At 44.8% G+C, this 16,752-nt stretch overlaps 1 protein-coding gene and 1 long non-coding RNA gene across 3 annotated transcripts in view; one reads left to right on the top strand and one right to left on the bottom strand.

Annotated features, from left to right (window-relative positions):
• gdap1l1 (ganglioside induced differentiation associated protein 1-like 1) overlaps positions 1-16,752 on the top strand; it is a 98,766-nt gene that overhangs the window by 58,802 nt on the left and 23,212 nt on the right. For both annotated transcript variants that reach the window (XM_038803226.1, XM_038803225.1), the window contains exon 4: positions 1,021-1,194. In XM_038803226.1, coding sequence (XP_038659154.1) covers positions 1,021-1,194 — 174 coding nt within the window. The remainder of the gene's footprint in view (positions 1-1,020; positions 1,195-16,752) is intronic.
• The window catches only part of LOC119969521, a 43,883-nt gene that overhangs the window by 26,308 nt on the left and 823 nt on the right, over positions 1-16,752 (bottom strand). Inside the window, exon 2 of the long non-coding RNA XR_005461390.1 lies at positions 9,837-9,902. This is a non-coding gene — a long non-coding RNA (uncharacterized LOC119969521). The remainder of the gene's footprint in view (positions 1-9,836; positions 9,903-16,752) is intronic.

The raw sequence follows: 16,752 nt of genomic DNA, 5'->3' as shown, positions 1-16,752 counted from the left end.
AGGAGATACAAAACGCAAAAACAGATTCAAAAACAGCTTCTTCCGCTGTTTCCAGACTCCTAAACAACCCTCTTATGGACTGACGTGATTAATACTACACTTCTGTATGCTTCATCCGATGCCGGTGTCTATATATTTACATTGTGTTCCTTGTTTTGCCCTATTATGTATTTTATTTTTAATGTACTAAATGATCTGTTTGAACTGTTTGCAGAAAAATGCTTTTCACTGTATCTCGGTACATGTGACAATAAACAAATCCAAATGCTCCCTGTCTCCATGTGTCAATCCCGCTTTTGGTCCCCGATAGACCCCACTCCTCCTCTTATCTCCCTCTTATTAATAGTACGCCTACAGAAGACTTTTGGTTCCTTTTCTGTTAGTTGCCGGTCTCGTCTCATATCTTCTGTTTGCTTCACTTATTTGCTTTTTAATCCTCCTTACATTCAGCCTAATTCTGTCATAAACACCACTTTTCCGCTTCATTTTAATCTTGATCTCTTTTGTCATCCAGGGATCTCTGGATTTATTTGTCCCACCTTTCCCCTTGGTGGGAATATACCTGGACTATCCTCAAACTCTCTCTTCTTTACAGGCAGCCCATTGTTTAGTTACAGTTTCTCCTGTTAATCATTGATTCCAATTTATCTGGGCCAGATCTATTCTTACCCCCATTGAAATTGGCTTTCTTCCAATTAGTTATGATTCAATTTGGAAATGTGAGGCATTAACTTTTATCACTTTTCTGAGTAGGTGTTTATTAGATGAAATTTTTATCGCTGTAATTCACGGGGATTAATTTTCTTAGCCTAGGCTGACTGCAGTCAGAAGATTGTTGTTCTGTGTGGGTGCATTGTCAAGCGGCTATTAAATTGCTTTACATGAAAGACGTTTTTATTCATTGAAATACTCATGTTGTAATTATAAAATTTCATTGTTTAATAATTATATAATCTTGGATGAATTGAAGAACCCGGATCTTCTTTGGCAATCTCTGACAAATTATTATTTCATCACCAGAAAACTTCCCAAGATTAATTCCAGAAGCAGAGAGCCTTACTTATTCCAGAATGCAGCATTTTAAAGACTTGTTGGACTCACTTCCCATGGATGCCTACACTCATGGCTGCATCCTACATCCAGAATTGACCACAGAATCCATGATCCCAAAGTATGCCACAGCTGAAATCCGCAGTAAGTTGATGCACAAGTACAAAGAATAATACACTTTAGAATGGATTTAACATTGTAACTTCTGGGTATTGTAGCCTAATAATTATAGTGCTGGATTGTCAGCTCAACAATCGTTAGCTCAAGTGTTAAAGGAAAAAGTTATGAAATTCAATTAAATAAATTTGTCGATTAACAGGCTTGTACCAGAAAATAAATATGGAATAGATCTAGATTGTTGTAAAAACGCAACTGGTTCATTGTTTTCCTCTTTTTCCTTATTCTTTCATGGGAAATGGACACCCCTGGCGAGGTCAGCATTTTTTGCCCACCCTAACTGACCTTCAACTGAATGGCTTGCTAGGCTATTACAGAGATATTTAAATGTAAACCACATTGCTGTGAGTCCCATGTGGACCAGATCAGGTTAGGATGGTAGGTGTATTTCCTTCAGGATCATTAGTGAACCAGAGAGGTTTTTATGACAATCAAAAGTAGTTTCATGGCCACCATTGCTGAGACTAGCTTTATATTCCCGATTTATTAACCAAATTTAAATTCCACCAGTTCCCTTGGTTCCCTTGGTGGCACTTGAACCCATGTGCCCAGAGCATTAGCCTGGGCCTCTGGATACTCAACCAATGACATTACCATTATCATCTTCCCCTATCCTTCATGGAAGGGAACCCGCCACCTCGAACTGGGCTGACTTGCATATCTTCCATAGGGGAGGACGTGGCGTAGTGGTGTTACTCTCTAGTAATCCAGGGTAATGCTCTGGGGACCCTGGTTCAAATCCCACCATGGCAGATGGTGAAATTTGAAATCAATAGACATCTGGACTTAAAACGGTCTAATGATGACCATGAAACCATTTTCAATTGTCGTAAAAACCCATCTGGTTCACTAATGCTCCTTTAGGAAAGGAAATCTACTGTCCTTTTTTTTTTTTTAAATTTAGATTACCCAATTATTTTTTCCAATTAAGGGGCAATTTAGCGTGGCCAATCCACCTACTCTGCACATTTTTGGGTTGTGGGGGTGAAACCCACGCAGACACGGGGAGAATGTGCAAACTCCACACGGACAGTGACCCAGAGCCGGGATCGAACCTGGGACCTCAGCGCTGTGAGGCGGTTGTGCTAACCACTAGGCCACCGTGCTGCCCGAAATCTACTGTCCTTACATGATCTGGCCTACATGTGACTCCAGACCCACTGAAATGTGGTTGACTCTTAAATGACCTCTGAAATGGCCTAGCAAGCCACTCAGATAAAAGGCAGTTAGGGATGGATAATACATGCTGGCTCAGCCAGTGACACCCACATCTACCTGAACAAATAATTTTTGAAAATCACAATTAAAGGAATGTCAGAGGAACATTGACCAAAATGGAGATCTACTGGTGAAAACAGAAGGCAATGCTGTGGTACTAAATGATTACTTTCCTCAGTGTCAACCAAAAAAGAGCTCCATGACTATTCTAAACAAAGTGGTTCTTGGCGTATTAGATGAAATAAAAGTAGGTAAAGAAGAGATACTGGAAAAGCTGGCAGTATTACAGTGGATAGGATACTCTTGTCAGGATAAGATGTGTTGCAGGACACTGAGGGAAGTAAGAATAGAAATAGGACTCACATTCTTCCAATCTTCCATGGATACAGGTGTGATGCCGAAAGACTGGAGGATTACAAGTATTTGAAGGTAGTAGGGCAAGTTAACAAAGCAGTTAATTTAAAGTATATAGGATTCTGAGCTTTATAAATAGGGCCATGGAGTACACAGGTTAGAAAGCAATGCTAATCCTGTATAGAACAGTAGCTCAGTCATCTGGAGTATTGTAGCCAATTCTGGGTACCAGATTTTTAGAAGGATGTGAATACTTTGGAGACGGTACATAATAAATTTACTGGAAGTAAAATGCATAGAATTGGGAAACTGGGTTCTTCTCCTTGAATCAGAGGAGATTTAAAATCATGGGTTCAGATGAATTATATAAAGAGATATTTCCAATGGCTGACAGGTCAAAGTAACATTTGTGCCACAAAAATGCCAGGCAATGACCATCTCCAGCAAAAGAAAATCTAATAATCTCCCCTTGACATTCAATGCCATCACCATTACTAAATCTCCCACTATCAACATCCTGGGGTTGACTATTGACCAGAAACTGAACTGGACCAGCCATATAAATACTGTGGTGATGTAGTGGTATTGTCACTGGACTGGTAATCCAGAGACCCAGGGTAATACTCTGATTCGAATCCCACCATGGCAGGGAAATTTGAATTGAATAAAAACCTGGAATTATATAGTCTAATGGTGACCATTAAACCATTGTTAATTGTTGTAAAAGCCCATCTGGTTCACTAAAGCCCCTTTAGGGAAGGAAATCCACTGTCCTTACGTGGTCTGGTCTACGTTTGACTTCAGATCCACAACAATGTGATTGACTCTTAACTGTCCTGTGAAATGGCCAAGCAAGCCACTCAGTTCAAAGGCAATTAGGGATGGGCAACAAATGCTGGCCTCGCCAGAGATTCCCACATCCCATGAAGGAATAAAAATGTTTAAAACCTTCAAAACCCACCTCTACTACCTAGAAGGACAAGATAAGCAGATACATGTGAATACCACCATCTTCAAGTTCTCCTGCAAATACTCACCATCCTGACTTGGAACTATATTGCCATTCCTTCAGTATCACCGGGTCAAAATCCAAGAACTTCCTTCCCACCAGCACTGATTCAAGAAGGCTGTTCACCAGCAGCTTCTCAAGGGCAATTAGGGATTGGCAATAATTGCTGGGCTAGCCAGCCATGCACATATCCTATGGACTAATAAATAAAAAGAAACTGGCGGACACAGATTTAAGGCACTTGGCAAAACAACCAAGGGCAATGAGGAGAACCCTTTTTACACAATGGATGATTAGAATTTGGAATCTATGTCCTGGTAGGGTGGTGGGTATTGATTAAATATGAGCCTTTGAAAGGGAATTGAATGAATACTTGAAGGCCCATTAAGTCTTCACTGACCCTCTGAAAGAGTATCCTATCTAAGTCCACTCCCCTGCCCTATCCCCCTATCCCTGCCTACCCTGCACATCCTTTGGACACTAAGCAGTAATTTAGCATGGCCAATCCACCTAACCTGCACGTCTTTGGACTTTGGGAAGAAATCAGAGGACCCGGAGCAAACTCCACAGACAGTCACCCAAGGCCAGAATTTAACGCGGGTCCCTGGCACTGTCAGGCAGCATGCTAACCACTGTGCCACCCTTGATCAAACTTCTAGTTTATTAAATGGTTATAATTTAGAATTCTCAGTCACTAGATTTGTCACTCTGTCTGACCCTTGGAAATATTAATATTTGTCAGACTAACTTTAAAGGATGGGCAATCCTCACTCGACTTCATCATATTCGAATTTGCATTGAGTTTATTCCCCTTAGACTCACTGGAGGAGTGAACATCTAGGTCCAACAAGAAATCCTTGAGCCTTCTGTATCCTAGGCGTTCTGTCCCCAGACACCCCTGCCCCCCCCCCCCCCCCGCCCCACCCGTGCTACCAGTCAAATAATCCAGCCCACATTAAATTCAAGCCTGCCAATTTTCAGATGAGGCGTTAAGACAAAGCCCCTACATGCCTGTTGAAGTGGCACTATCCAAAGGTGAACAGGGAAGTTATACCACATGTCCTGACCAACATTCATCCCTGAATGAAACATCGATATGAACAGATTGACTGATCACTACCTCGTTGCTTTCTCTGGATCTTTGCTGTGTGAAAATTGGATGACTCACTCACCTACAAAACAATAATGATTACACTTCAAAAGTGATTAATTAGCTGCAAAGTGCTTAAGGATTGCCTGAAGCTGTGAAAGGCACTGAATCAGTGTAAGTTTTTTCTGTGGCTCAAGCACTTATTTCAGGTTAACTCTTTACAGCATACATCACAAAATTATTATGTGCAGAAGGATGCCATTTGGCCCATCATGTCTGCACCAGCTCTTCAAACGAGCATCATGGCTTAGTGCCATACCCTTGCCTTTGCCCATACACCTGCACATTGTTTCTAAGAATCCAAGAGTGAAAACTATTTTTTTGTTCTCCATTTTGTGTAGCACGCGATGACATAAACTGTTAAAAATGCTTCTGTTTAAAATTCTCATCAGAGTTATAAGTGTGGAACACTTTATACAGAGAGTCGTGAAACCCGCCCAGTCTATCACGCGAACCAGTCTCCCATCCATTGATTCTGTCTACGCCACCCGCTGCCTTGGGAAAGCGGACAGCATAATAAAAGACCCCTCTCACCTGGGTTATTCTCTCTTCCATCGGACAGGAGATACAAAATTCTGAGAACACTTTCTGAGAACACGCACTAACAGATTCAAGAACAGCTTCTTCCCCTCTGTTATATTGCTTGAAGAATTCTATGTTACTCATTCGTTTATGCTTAGGAGTTCTTAACTTTGATGATGATGAATACTCAAAGTCGTCCAGTGATAATAAATAATTTATTGAGTAACTAATCAATTAACTTGTGAATTCGATTTTTCAATACATTTACGAGCAGTTAAATTAAACAAGGTAGAATTAGACTAACTATGAATATTATACTTGCATTCTAGCTAACTATACACTTCTGTTCTCTCGTCACAACACATCCGAAGAGAGCGGGAAAACAGATTGGCCTTTTATTTATACCCCCTGTTAGTGTAGCCCTCTAGTGATCATCTGACTGCACATTAACCCTTTATGTATATACATATACATAGATCACTACACCCTCTGTAATCAGAATCTTGAATGGTCCTCTTATGGACTGAACTGATCTCTCTACACATCTTCTCTACTGTTGTAGCACTATACCCCGTATGCTTCACCCAATGTCATGTCTATGTATTTACATTGTGTATTTATCATATGTCCTGTTTTTCATGTATGGAATGATCTGCCTGGACAATAGTTTTCACTGTACCTCGGTACACGTGACAATAAATCTAAATCTAAAACATCTTGTAATGGGGGTGCTTTGCATTTAATCTCTGGATAGATTTAATGGAATCTATTTTGATTGTATGTTGTGTGTTCAGTTCAAAATTAATACTGGCCTTTGTGTCTTCGTTGGTAAATGACATCACTTCAGTTGAAATGAGGCCACACAGAACAACCAAAACTCAGGGTTCAATTCCTAAATCCATGCCAAGCTAGTTCAATTGACCCCAGCACCTTGGGTGGAGGAAGGGAAGAATCAGGCAGGGTTCCTACTCCTGGTCACTATGTAACAACTATTGCAATGTCAACAGATCACAGCAAATGTTTTTGTATTTGATTGTGATGCTACCTTTCCTCGTTGAGCATTCTACCCTGATTGATATCTGGGCTCACACATGAGAATGGCTAGCAGGAGGTCCAATACAGCCAGCTGAAGAGGGTTATAAAAAAGCTGTAACTCACCAAGCTGTATAATTGCTTACAAATTGCAGTGACACAGTGGTCAGCACTGCTGCCTCACCGCGCCAGGGACCTGGGTTTGATTTGCATAATGGGTGACTGTGCGGAGTTGTCTGCGTGGATTTACTCCAGGTGCTCTGGTTTCCTCCCACAGTCCAAAGATGTGCAGGTTAGCTGGATTGGCCATGTTAAATTGCCCCTTTGTGTCCAAAGATGTGTATGTTAGGTTACAGGGGTAGGAAGATGTATTGGGCCTGGGGGGAGTGCTCTTTCAGAGGGTCGGTGCAGACTCAATGGGCCAAATGGCCTCCTTATGTGCTGTATGGATTCTATGATTTACATTGTTTATTGAGACTTCATTATTATTTGCACTGGCCATCAGTATTGGCCTGAAATGTATTTTTCTTCTCTGTACGTGGCCTCTGGGAAGAATGAAGAATTTAGTACACTTGCCTTAATTAAAAATCCACACTTCTGACCATGGTGATTCTACACAGCCAATGGAGCCTTGGAAAATTGGTTCTGTAACAGCAACTCAGCAATCATAGATTCAAAGTCTGATTTTGAAATTGCCAACTCACCTCTACTTGTAATGGTAGAAAATGCTCTTCTGTTACAAACCTTTGTTTGCGAGCAATGTGTGAGCCGTTACTGATCTAATGGCCGCACAGTGCCTGACTCGGGCTGTGACATGCCCGGTAAATCTCACGAGAAGCCTCTCGTGAGATTTACCTGGCTTGTTATGCCTCGTGAGGTCTAATGGGATATCACGAGGCGTCACAACCTGAATCCCACCGCAATGGATGGACTAAGATTTGCATATTAGGGGCTGATTTAGCTCATTGGGTTAAATCGCTGGCTTTTAAAGCAGACCAAGCAGGCCAGCAGCACGGTTCGATTCCCGTATCAGCCTCCCCGGACAGGCGCCGGAATGTGGCGACTAGGGGCTTTTCACAGTAACTTAATTGAAGCCTACTCGTGACAATAAGCGATTTTCATTTCATTTCATTTAATTTCATATTCAAGTGAGCAGTTTGTCTCACTTGAATATATCTATGCCAGATCTACTCAGAATCCGGGATCGAACCCCTTGCCTCAGGTGACCCCAAGCTTCCGTCGTTTAGTGTTGGTCTCCCCAAACATGAACCAGGCAGAACGGAACTTGGGGGACTGTCCCTGGCGATCACAGGCCCCCGGGTGGTTGGCCTCTGGCAGAGTGGTATCCTGGCATTGCTGATGCCACCGAGGCATCTTGGCAGTGACCCTGACAGCCTAGCAGTGCCAACACTATGCCACCCTGGCAGTGTCAAGGTGGCATCTTGCCTGGGATAAGGCCCGGGGTACCTTCCCTTATGAGGTGGGGTGAGAGGGGGCTTGAGGACCTCCCAATTGGTAAGTTGGGGTGATGGGGGTTCTGGGGTAGTGTTGGGAGGTTGAGAGATCGGGGCGCCAGTTAAAAATGGCAGTAAGTCCAGCCTCAGTGGGCCTTCCTTGCCAAGGCTTGAAGGAAGAATGCCCGTTTGATAGCGGGATCGTTCTCTGTGCCACAAGCGCCCAGAAACACCCCGTTAGACGCCTCCAACATGGGACTCTATTTTTCCCATCAAAACCTGCCTATTGTTTTTAAACTGCATCATAAGGGACAAGAGAAAGCCGGAGAGGCAAATTATTTTGAGAAGTAAATTCCAGAGCTTTCGGCCAAGACAGCAGAAGGAGCTGTCACCAATGGTGGGGCAAAAGAATTGGGAAAGGCACAAGAAACGCAGTACGAGCAACACAAAGATCTCTAAGAATTGAGCGATTAAGGTAGTTGGCAAGATCGGGTTTGATGAGGCCATGGAGGGATTTGAACACAAAAGGTAAGAATTTTAAATTGAGGCAATGACAAACCGAGAACCAGTGTTGATCAACGGACACAAGGGTGTTAGTGAATGGGCCTTAGTGCACAAAAGATATAGACACAGGCATGTTGGATTTTTGTATCAACTACTTAAGGGAACTAAAATCATAACAACAGCACTTGGCAATTTTGAGCCTCGTAAAATACTTTTCATTAAGCATACTGTCTGATGAAGGTATAGTGGTTATTTTAAAATCAGCATTCGTTCAATAATAATAATCTTTATTATTATCACAAGTAGACTTACATTAACACTGCAATGAAGTTATTGTGAAAAGTCCCTCGTCGCCACACTCCGGCGCCTGTTCGGGTACACTGAGGGAGAATTCAGAATGTCCAATTAATCTAACAGCACGTCTTTAGGGACCTGTGGGAGGAAACTGGAACACCCGGGGGAAACACACGCAAACACGGGGAGAAGGTGCAGACTCCACACAGACAGTGATCCAAGCCTAGATTCGAACCCGGGTCCCTGGCGCTGTGAAGTGACAGTGCTGACCACTATGCTACCGTGCCACCCAATAAACTGCAATAGCACCACATTTTGCAGATTGTATGATTCTGCTCCAATGTAAATTAGCATAAGTTGATGTTAGTCATTCATGTTCTGTGATACAAATGAGTATTCAAATATGGTAAATTAATTTTCCCCTTTTCATTCATTGGATATGGGCATCACTGGCTAGGCCAGCATTTATTGCCTGTCCCTAATTAACCTTGAGAAGGTGATAGTGAGCTGTCTTCTTGAACCGCTGAAATCCATGTTTTGTGGGAACATCCACAGTGCTGTTAGGAAGGGAGAGTCATCATTTTGACACAGCCACAGTGAAGGAACATCAATGTAGTTCGAAGGTGAGAGGGTGTTTGACTTAGAGGGAAATTTGCAGGTGCTGGTGTTCCCTGCATCTGCTGCCCTTGCCTTTGAGGTGGTAGAGATCTCAAGTTTGGAAAGTGCTGTTGAAGGAGCCTTGGTGAGTTGTTGCAGCGCATATGATGAATACTGCTGCAACCAGACTTTGGTAGTGGATGGACTGAATGTTTAAAGTGATTGATGGGATGCCAATCAAGCAGACTGCATTGTCCTAGATAGTGTATGTGGTGTTCTTTGTGTTGCTAATACTCAGGATGGATTCTGGATGTAGTGTATACAAAAACCTCAAAGCTAAATTAACAAATCATTACACTACTTATTGTACAGTTCGAACACTATTCCTAAATCTAGCAATATTCTAAACTATAATTACAATCTACACTATATACTATCTCTACTTTTTCTCTGCTCTTCCCTTATTCTCTCTCACCTTCTCCCGCTTTCTACCAGAAGTCTGAGAGGCATTCCTTTTTACAAGTCTTCTCGCCAGCTCCATCTGGTGGTAGAATAAAACATTACATTAACTCTTAATGTGCTAGACTAAATAAAAATCGTTTATTGTAGGCTTCAAATGAATTTACTGTGAAAAGCCCCTAGTCGCCACATTCCAGGGCCTGTTCGGGGAGGCTAGTATGGGAATTGAACCCGCGCTGCTGACTTTGGTCTGCTTTACAAGCCAGCTATTTAGCCTGCTGTGCTAAACCCATTATACATAATGTCGAGCTTCTTGAGTGTTGTTGAAGCTGCACTCATTCAGGCAAGTTGAGAGTATTCCATCACACACCATGGGCGAAATTCTCCGACCCCCAGCAGGGTCGGAGAATCGCCTGGGGCCGCCGAAAATCCCGCCCCCGCCGTGGCAGAGATTCTCCGCCACCCGGGAAGTGGCGGCGGCGGAATTTCGCCACTCCAATCGGCGAGGCCCCTGCGGTGATTCTCCGGCCCGGATGGGCCGAAGTCCCGCCGCTGGGAGGCCTCTCCTGCCGCCGAGGTTTTAATCACCTCTGTAACGGTGGGATTAGCGGCGCGAGCGGGCCCCCGGGTCCTGAGGAGGGGCGGGGGCGATCGGACCCCGGGGGGTGCCCCCACGGTGGCCAGGCCCGCGATTGGGGTCCCCTGCTCAGACTCCGGGCCAGTGCCCTGGGTGCACTATTTCTCTTCCGCGGCCGCCACGGCCTCCGCCATGGCGGAAGTGGAAGAGAAACCCACATCGCGCATGCGCCGGTGGTGATGTCAGCGGCAGCTGGCCGCTGACGTCACCGCCGGCGCATGCGCCGACCGGCGAAAGCCTTTCGGCCAGCCCCGCTGCCGGGGGCTCCGGTTTTTTGCGCCAGTCTTCTGGTGCCAACCGCTCCGGCGCGGGGCTGGCCCCCAAAGGTGGGAAGAATTCTCCACCTTTGGGGAGGCCCAACCCCTGAGTGGTTGGTGCCACTCCCCTACGCCGGGACCCTCCGTCACGCTGGGTAGGGGAGAATCCAGCCCTGACTTGTATTTTGTAGATCATTGACAGACTTTGGGGAGTCAGGAGGTAGGTTACTCTCTTCAGAATTCGCAGCCTCTGACCTGCTGTTGTATGCACTGTTTTTATTTTTTTATTTTTTTTTTATAAATTTAGAGTAGCCAATTATCTTTTTCCAATTAAGGGGCAGTTTAGCGTGGCCAATCCACCTACTTTGCACATTTTTGGGTTGTGGGGGCGAAACCCACGCAGACACGGGGAGAACGTGCAAACTCCACACGGACAGTGACCCAGAGCCGGGATCGAACCTGGGACCTCAGCGCCGTGAGGCGGTTGTGCTAACCACTAGGCCACCGTGCTGCCCTTGCACTGTTTTTATATGGCTAGTCCAGTTCATTTTCGGGTCAATGGTAATACCCAAAATTTTGATAGTGGGGGTGTCAGCGATGATAATGCAATTGAATGTTAGCAAAGATGGTTAGATTCTCTCTTGTTGGAGATAATTATTCCCTGAATATTATTCAGGTCTTGCTGTACATGGACTGGGTCCGCTTTCATATCTGAGGAGTCGTGAATGGTGTTGAACATTGAGAAATCATCAGTGATCATCCCCACTTCTGATCTTGTGATGGGAGGGAAGTCATCGATGAAGCAGCTGAAGATGGTTGAGTCTAGAACAGTAGCCTGGAGTAACTCCTGCAGTGATATCCTGCAACTGAGTTGATTGACCCCCAAAAACCATAACAATCTTCTTTTCTTCAAGGTATGAGAGGCCAGTGGAGTGTTTCGCCCATTCCCGATTTCCATTGATCCCAGTTTTACGAGGGCTCCTTGATGCCACACTCAATCAAATGTTGCCCTAATGTTTAAGAAGGATAGAAAGCATAATCCAGGTAATGACAGGCCGGTGAGTCTTACGACAGCGGTAGGGAGATTATTGGAGAGGATTCTTCGAGACTGCGTTTACACCCACTTGGAAATAAGTGAACATATTAGCGAGAGGCAACGTAGTTTTGTGAAGGGGAGGTCATGTCTCACTAACTTGATCGAATTTTTCAAGGAAGTGACAAAGATAATTGATGAGTGTTGGGCAGTGGCTGTTGTCTACATGGAATTCAGTAAGGCCTTTGACAAGATCCCTCATGGCAGACTGGTACAGAAGGTGAAGTTGCACGGGATCAAATGTGAGCTGGCAAGATGGATACAGAACTAGCTTAGTCATACAAGACAGAGGGTAGCAGTGGAAGGGTGCTTTTCTGAACGGAGGGCTGTGACTAGTGGCATTCCTCAGGGATCAGTGCTGGGACCGTTGCTATTTATAATATATCTAAATGATTTGGAAGAAAATTAACTTCTTCGATTAGTAAGTTTGCGGATGATACAAAGGTTGGTGGAATTGCGGATAGCAATGAGGGCCGTCAGAGGATCCAGCAGGATATAGATCAGTTGGAGACTTAGAGCAGATAGATGGCAGATGGAGTTTAATTTGGTCAAATGTGAGGTAATGCATTTTGGAAGGTCTAACACAGATGGGAAATATACAGAAAATGGCAGAACCCTTAAGAGTTTTGATAGAGGGATCTGGGTCACTGAAAGTGGCAACACAGGTGGAGAAGGTAGTCAAGAATGCATACGGCATGCTTGCCTTCATCAGCTGGGGCATTGAGTTTAAAAATTGCAAAGTCATGTTGCAGCTTTATAGAAACTTAGTTAGGCCGCACTTGGAATATAGTGTTCAATTCTGGGCGCCACACTACCAGAAGGATGTGGAAGTTTTGGAGAGGGTACAGTAAAGATTTACCAGAATGTTGCCTGGTAAGGAGGGCATTAGCTATGATGAGAGGTTGGATAAACATGCTTTGTTCTCACTGGAGTGGCGGAGATTGATGGGTGACCTGATAGAAGTCTACAAGATTATGAGGGGCATGGACAGAGTGGATAGTCAGAAGCTTTTTCCCAGGGTGGAAGAATCCATTACTAGGGGGCATAGGTTTAAGTTGCGAGGAGATGTACGAAGCAAGTTTTTTTTACACAGAGGGTGTGGGAGCCTGGAACTCACTGCCAGGGGAGGTGGTGGAAGCAGACACAATAGTGACTTTTGAGGGGCGTCTTGACAAATACATGAATAGGATGGGAATAGAGGGATATGGTCCCCAGGAGGGTAGGGGGCTTAGTTCAGACGGGCAGCATGGTCAGTGCAGGCTTGGAGGGCCGAAGGGCCTGTTCCTGTGCTGTAATTTTCTTTTTCTTTGTCAAGGGCAGTCACTCTCACCTCACCTCTTGAGTTCAGCTCTTTTGTCCATGCTTTGACCAAGGCTGTAATGAGGTCAGGACCTAAGTGACTGTGGCGAAATCAAATTGACCATGACTGAACAGATTACTGATGAGTAAGTGCCAATTTATAGCACTGTTGATCACTTTGCTGATAAAAGGAGACTGATGGGGCGGTAATTGGCTGGACTGCTTTAGGACATATCTGGGCAATTTTCCCCAGGTAGATACCAGTGTTGAAGCTGTACTGGAACAGCCTGGCTTGTTCTGGAGCATATGTCTTCAGAACTATTGCCGGAATGTTGTCAGGGACCAATCCCTTTGCAGTAATGAGTGCCTGCAGCCATTTCCTAATATCATGTGGGATGAATCAAATTGGCTGAAGACTGGCATCTGTAAAGCTGGGGACCTCAGGAGGAGACGGAGTTAGGTCATTCACCCAGTGCTTTGAGCCGACGATAGTTGCAAAAGCTTCGGCCTTCTCTTTTGCATTAATGTTCTGGGCTCCCTCATCATTGAGGACGAGGATATTTGTGGAGCCTCCTCCTCTTGTTAATTATTTAATTTTCCATGACTATTCACGACTGGATGTGACAGGACTGGCAAGTTTATATCTGATCCAGTAGTTGTGGGATCGCTAAGCTTGGTCTATATTTTTTTTATTTGTTCATGAGGCATTGCTAGCTAGTCCAGCATTTATTGCTCATCCCCAATTTTCCTGGAGACGGTTGCAATGAGCTGCCTGATCCACTGCAGTCCATATGTTGTAGGACACCCTTAGTGCTGTCTATAATGGGTTTAGCACAGTGGGCTAAATAGCTGGCTTGCAAAGCAGACCAAGTCCAATAGCATGGGTTCAATTCCTTTACCAGCCTCCCCGAACAGGTGCCGGAATGTGGCGACTAGGGGCTTTTCACAGTAACTTCATTTGAAGCCTACTTCAATAGGCTGTGACAATAAGCGATTTTAAGGGCAGCACAAGTGGCTAGCACTGTGGCTTCACAGCTCCAGTGTCCCAGGTTTGATTCCCCGCTGGGACACTTTGCGGAGTCTGCACGTTCTTCCCGTGTCTGCGTGGGTTTCCTCCGAGTGCTCAGGTTTCCTCCCACAGTCCAAAGACGTGCAGGTTAGGTGGATTGGCCATGCTAAATTGCCCTCAAGTGTCCAAAAAGGTTGGGGGGGGGGGGTTATTGGGTTAAGGGGATAGGGAGGAAGTGAGGGCTTAAGTGGGTCGGTGCAGACCCAACGGGCTGAATGGCCTCCTTCTGCACTGTATGTTCTATGTTCTGTTCAGAACGGAGTTCCAGGATTTTGACCCAGTGACAGTGAAGGAATGGCAATATTGTTTCAAGTCAGGTTCGAAATTTGTAGCTTGGAGGATAATTTGCAGGTGGTGGGGCTCCCATACATCTGCTGCCTTTGTCCTTCTAGGTGGTAAGGGTCAGGAGTTTGGGTATTATATGCTGCTTCAGCTGTTTGATATGCAAGTAGTCCTGTGTTGCAATTTCACCAGGTTGACACCTCTTTTAATTTAGGTATGGTTGGTGCTGCTCCTGGCATGCCTTCCTACCTTTTTCAGTGCACCAGGGTTGATCCCTTGGTTTGATGGTAATGGTAGAGTTGGGGATCTGCTGGATCTGCTGGTTACAGATTGCGGTTCTATACTGCTGCTGATAGCCCAGAGCACCTCATGGATACCCAGTTTTGATTTGTCACATCTTTTCAAAATCTATCCAATGTAGAGACATTCAACACAATGGATGGTATCCTCAATGTGAAAGGCAAAACCTTGTGTCCACAAGGACTGTGCAGTGGAGAGGTAGGCTTTTCCTACTTGCTTGTTCCCTCAGCATCTTCCGCAGACCCAGCGAAACAGCTATGTCCTTTAGAACTCAGTGAGCTCAGACAATAGCGATTCTACCAAGCAACTCTGGACAATGTACATTGAGGTCCTCCACCCAGCGTGCATTCTGCACCATTGCCCCCATTAGTGCTTCTTCCAAGTGTTGTTCAACATGGAAGACTAATGATTAATGAGCTGAGGGACAAGCTTGGTGTTAATCAGCAGATGGTTTCCTAGCCCATGTTTAACCTGATGCCATGAGACCTCATGGGGTATGGAGTTAATATTGAGGATTCCTGGGGCAATTCCCTCCTGAGTGTATAGCACTGTGCCACCAGATCTCATGTGTTTTGTCCTGCCGGTGGGACAGGACATACCCAAGGATGGTAATGGTGGTGTCTGGGAAATTGTTAGGTATGATTCAGTGTGTAAGACTATATCGGGCTGTTCCTGGGACAGCTCTAACAATTTTTCGCACAAGTGCCCAAATGTAAGCAAGGAGAACCTTGTAGTGTTGACAGGGCCCAGTCTGCCATCAACATTTCCAGTGCCTAGGTCAAAGAACAAAGAAAAATACAGCACAGGAACAGGCCCATTGGCCCCCCAAGCCTGTATCGGTCATGGTACCAACCTTTGCCAAAACCTTCAGCTTCCTTGTGCCGTATCCTTCTATACCCATCCTATCCATGTGTTTGTAAAGATGCCTTTTGAATGCCGTTAATGAATTTCCTTCCACAACTTCCCCTGGCAATGCGTTCCAGGCACTCACCACCCTCTGCCTACAAAACCTGTCTCGCATATCTCCTCTAAACTTTGCCACATGGAACTTAAACCTATGCCCCCTGATGACTGACCCCTCCACTCTGGGACAGAGTACCTGCCCATCCACTCTACCCAGGCCCCTCATAATCTTGTAGACCTCTATCAGGTCACCCCTCAACCTCCATCTTTCTAATGAAACCAATCCAAGTCTATTCAGCCTCTCCACATAGCTAACACCCTCCAGACCAGGCAACATCCTGGTAAATCTCCTCTGCACCCTCTCCAAAGCCTCCACATCCTTCTGGTAGTGTGGACACCAGAATTTTGCACAATATTCCAATTCACTGGTTTAGCACACGGCTAAATCGCTGGCTTTGAAAGCAGACCAGGGCAGGCCAGCAGCACGGTTCAATTCCCGTACCAGCCTCCCCGAACAGGTGCAGGAATGTGGCAACTAGGGGCTTTCACAGTAACTTCATTTGAAGCCTACTTGTGACAATAAGCGATTTTCATTTTTCATTTCATTTCAATTTCGGGTGATTCCTCCAATTTCATTTCTTTTAGGCTTTGTAGTAGTTTGATACAACTGAGTGGCTCGCTAGGCCATTTCAGAGGGCATTTAAGAGTCAACTACATTGCTGTGGGTCTGGAATCACATGCAGGCCAGACCAGAGAAGAACAGCAGATCTTTAAAAGGGCATTATTACGACAATTGGCAATGGTTTAATGGTTGCCATTAGTGAGACTAGTTTTCAATTCCAGGTTTATGAATTAAATTTAAATTCCACCAGCTGTGCTTCTGGATTGCTAGTCCAGTGACATTACCACCACACCACTGCCTCGCACCCACAAGGGGGAAAAATACACATTTCATTTCAACATTACATAGTCAAATAAACTCAACTTGAGCGATTCCTATTGTCACCAATTTTGCTTTTAGAATAATTGCCAGAAGATTTTATTTAGAAGTGCAGCAGTTAATATGAGGAAAAGAAATGACACCAATTCAAA

This window comes from Scyliorhinus canicula, chromosome 7, assembly GCF_902713615.1.
Source record: "Scyliorhinus canicula chromosome 7, sScyCan1.1, whole genome shotgun sequence".
Classification (NCBI taxonomy): Eukaryota; Metazoa; Chordata; class Chondrichthyes; order Carcharhiniformes; family Scyliorhinidae; genus Scyliorhinus; species Scyliorhinus canicula.
The sequence above is the reverse complement of the archived record's forward strand: the minus strand, read 5'-3'. Positions and strand labels throughout refer to the sequence as shown.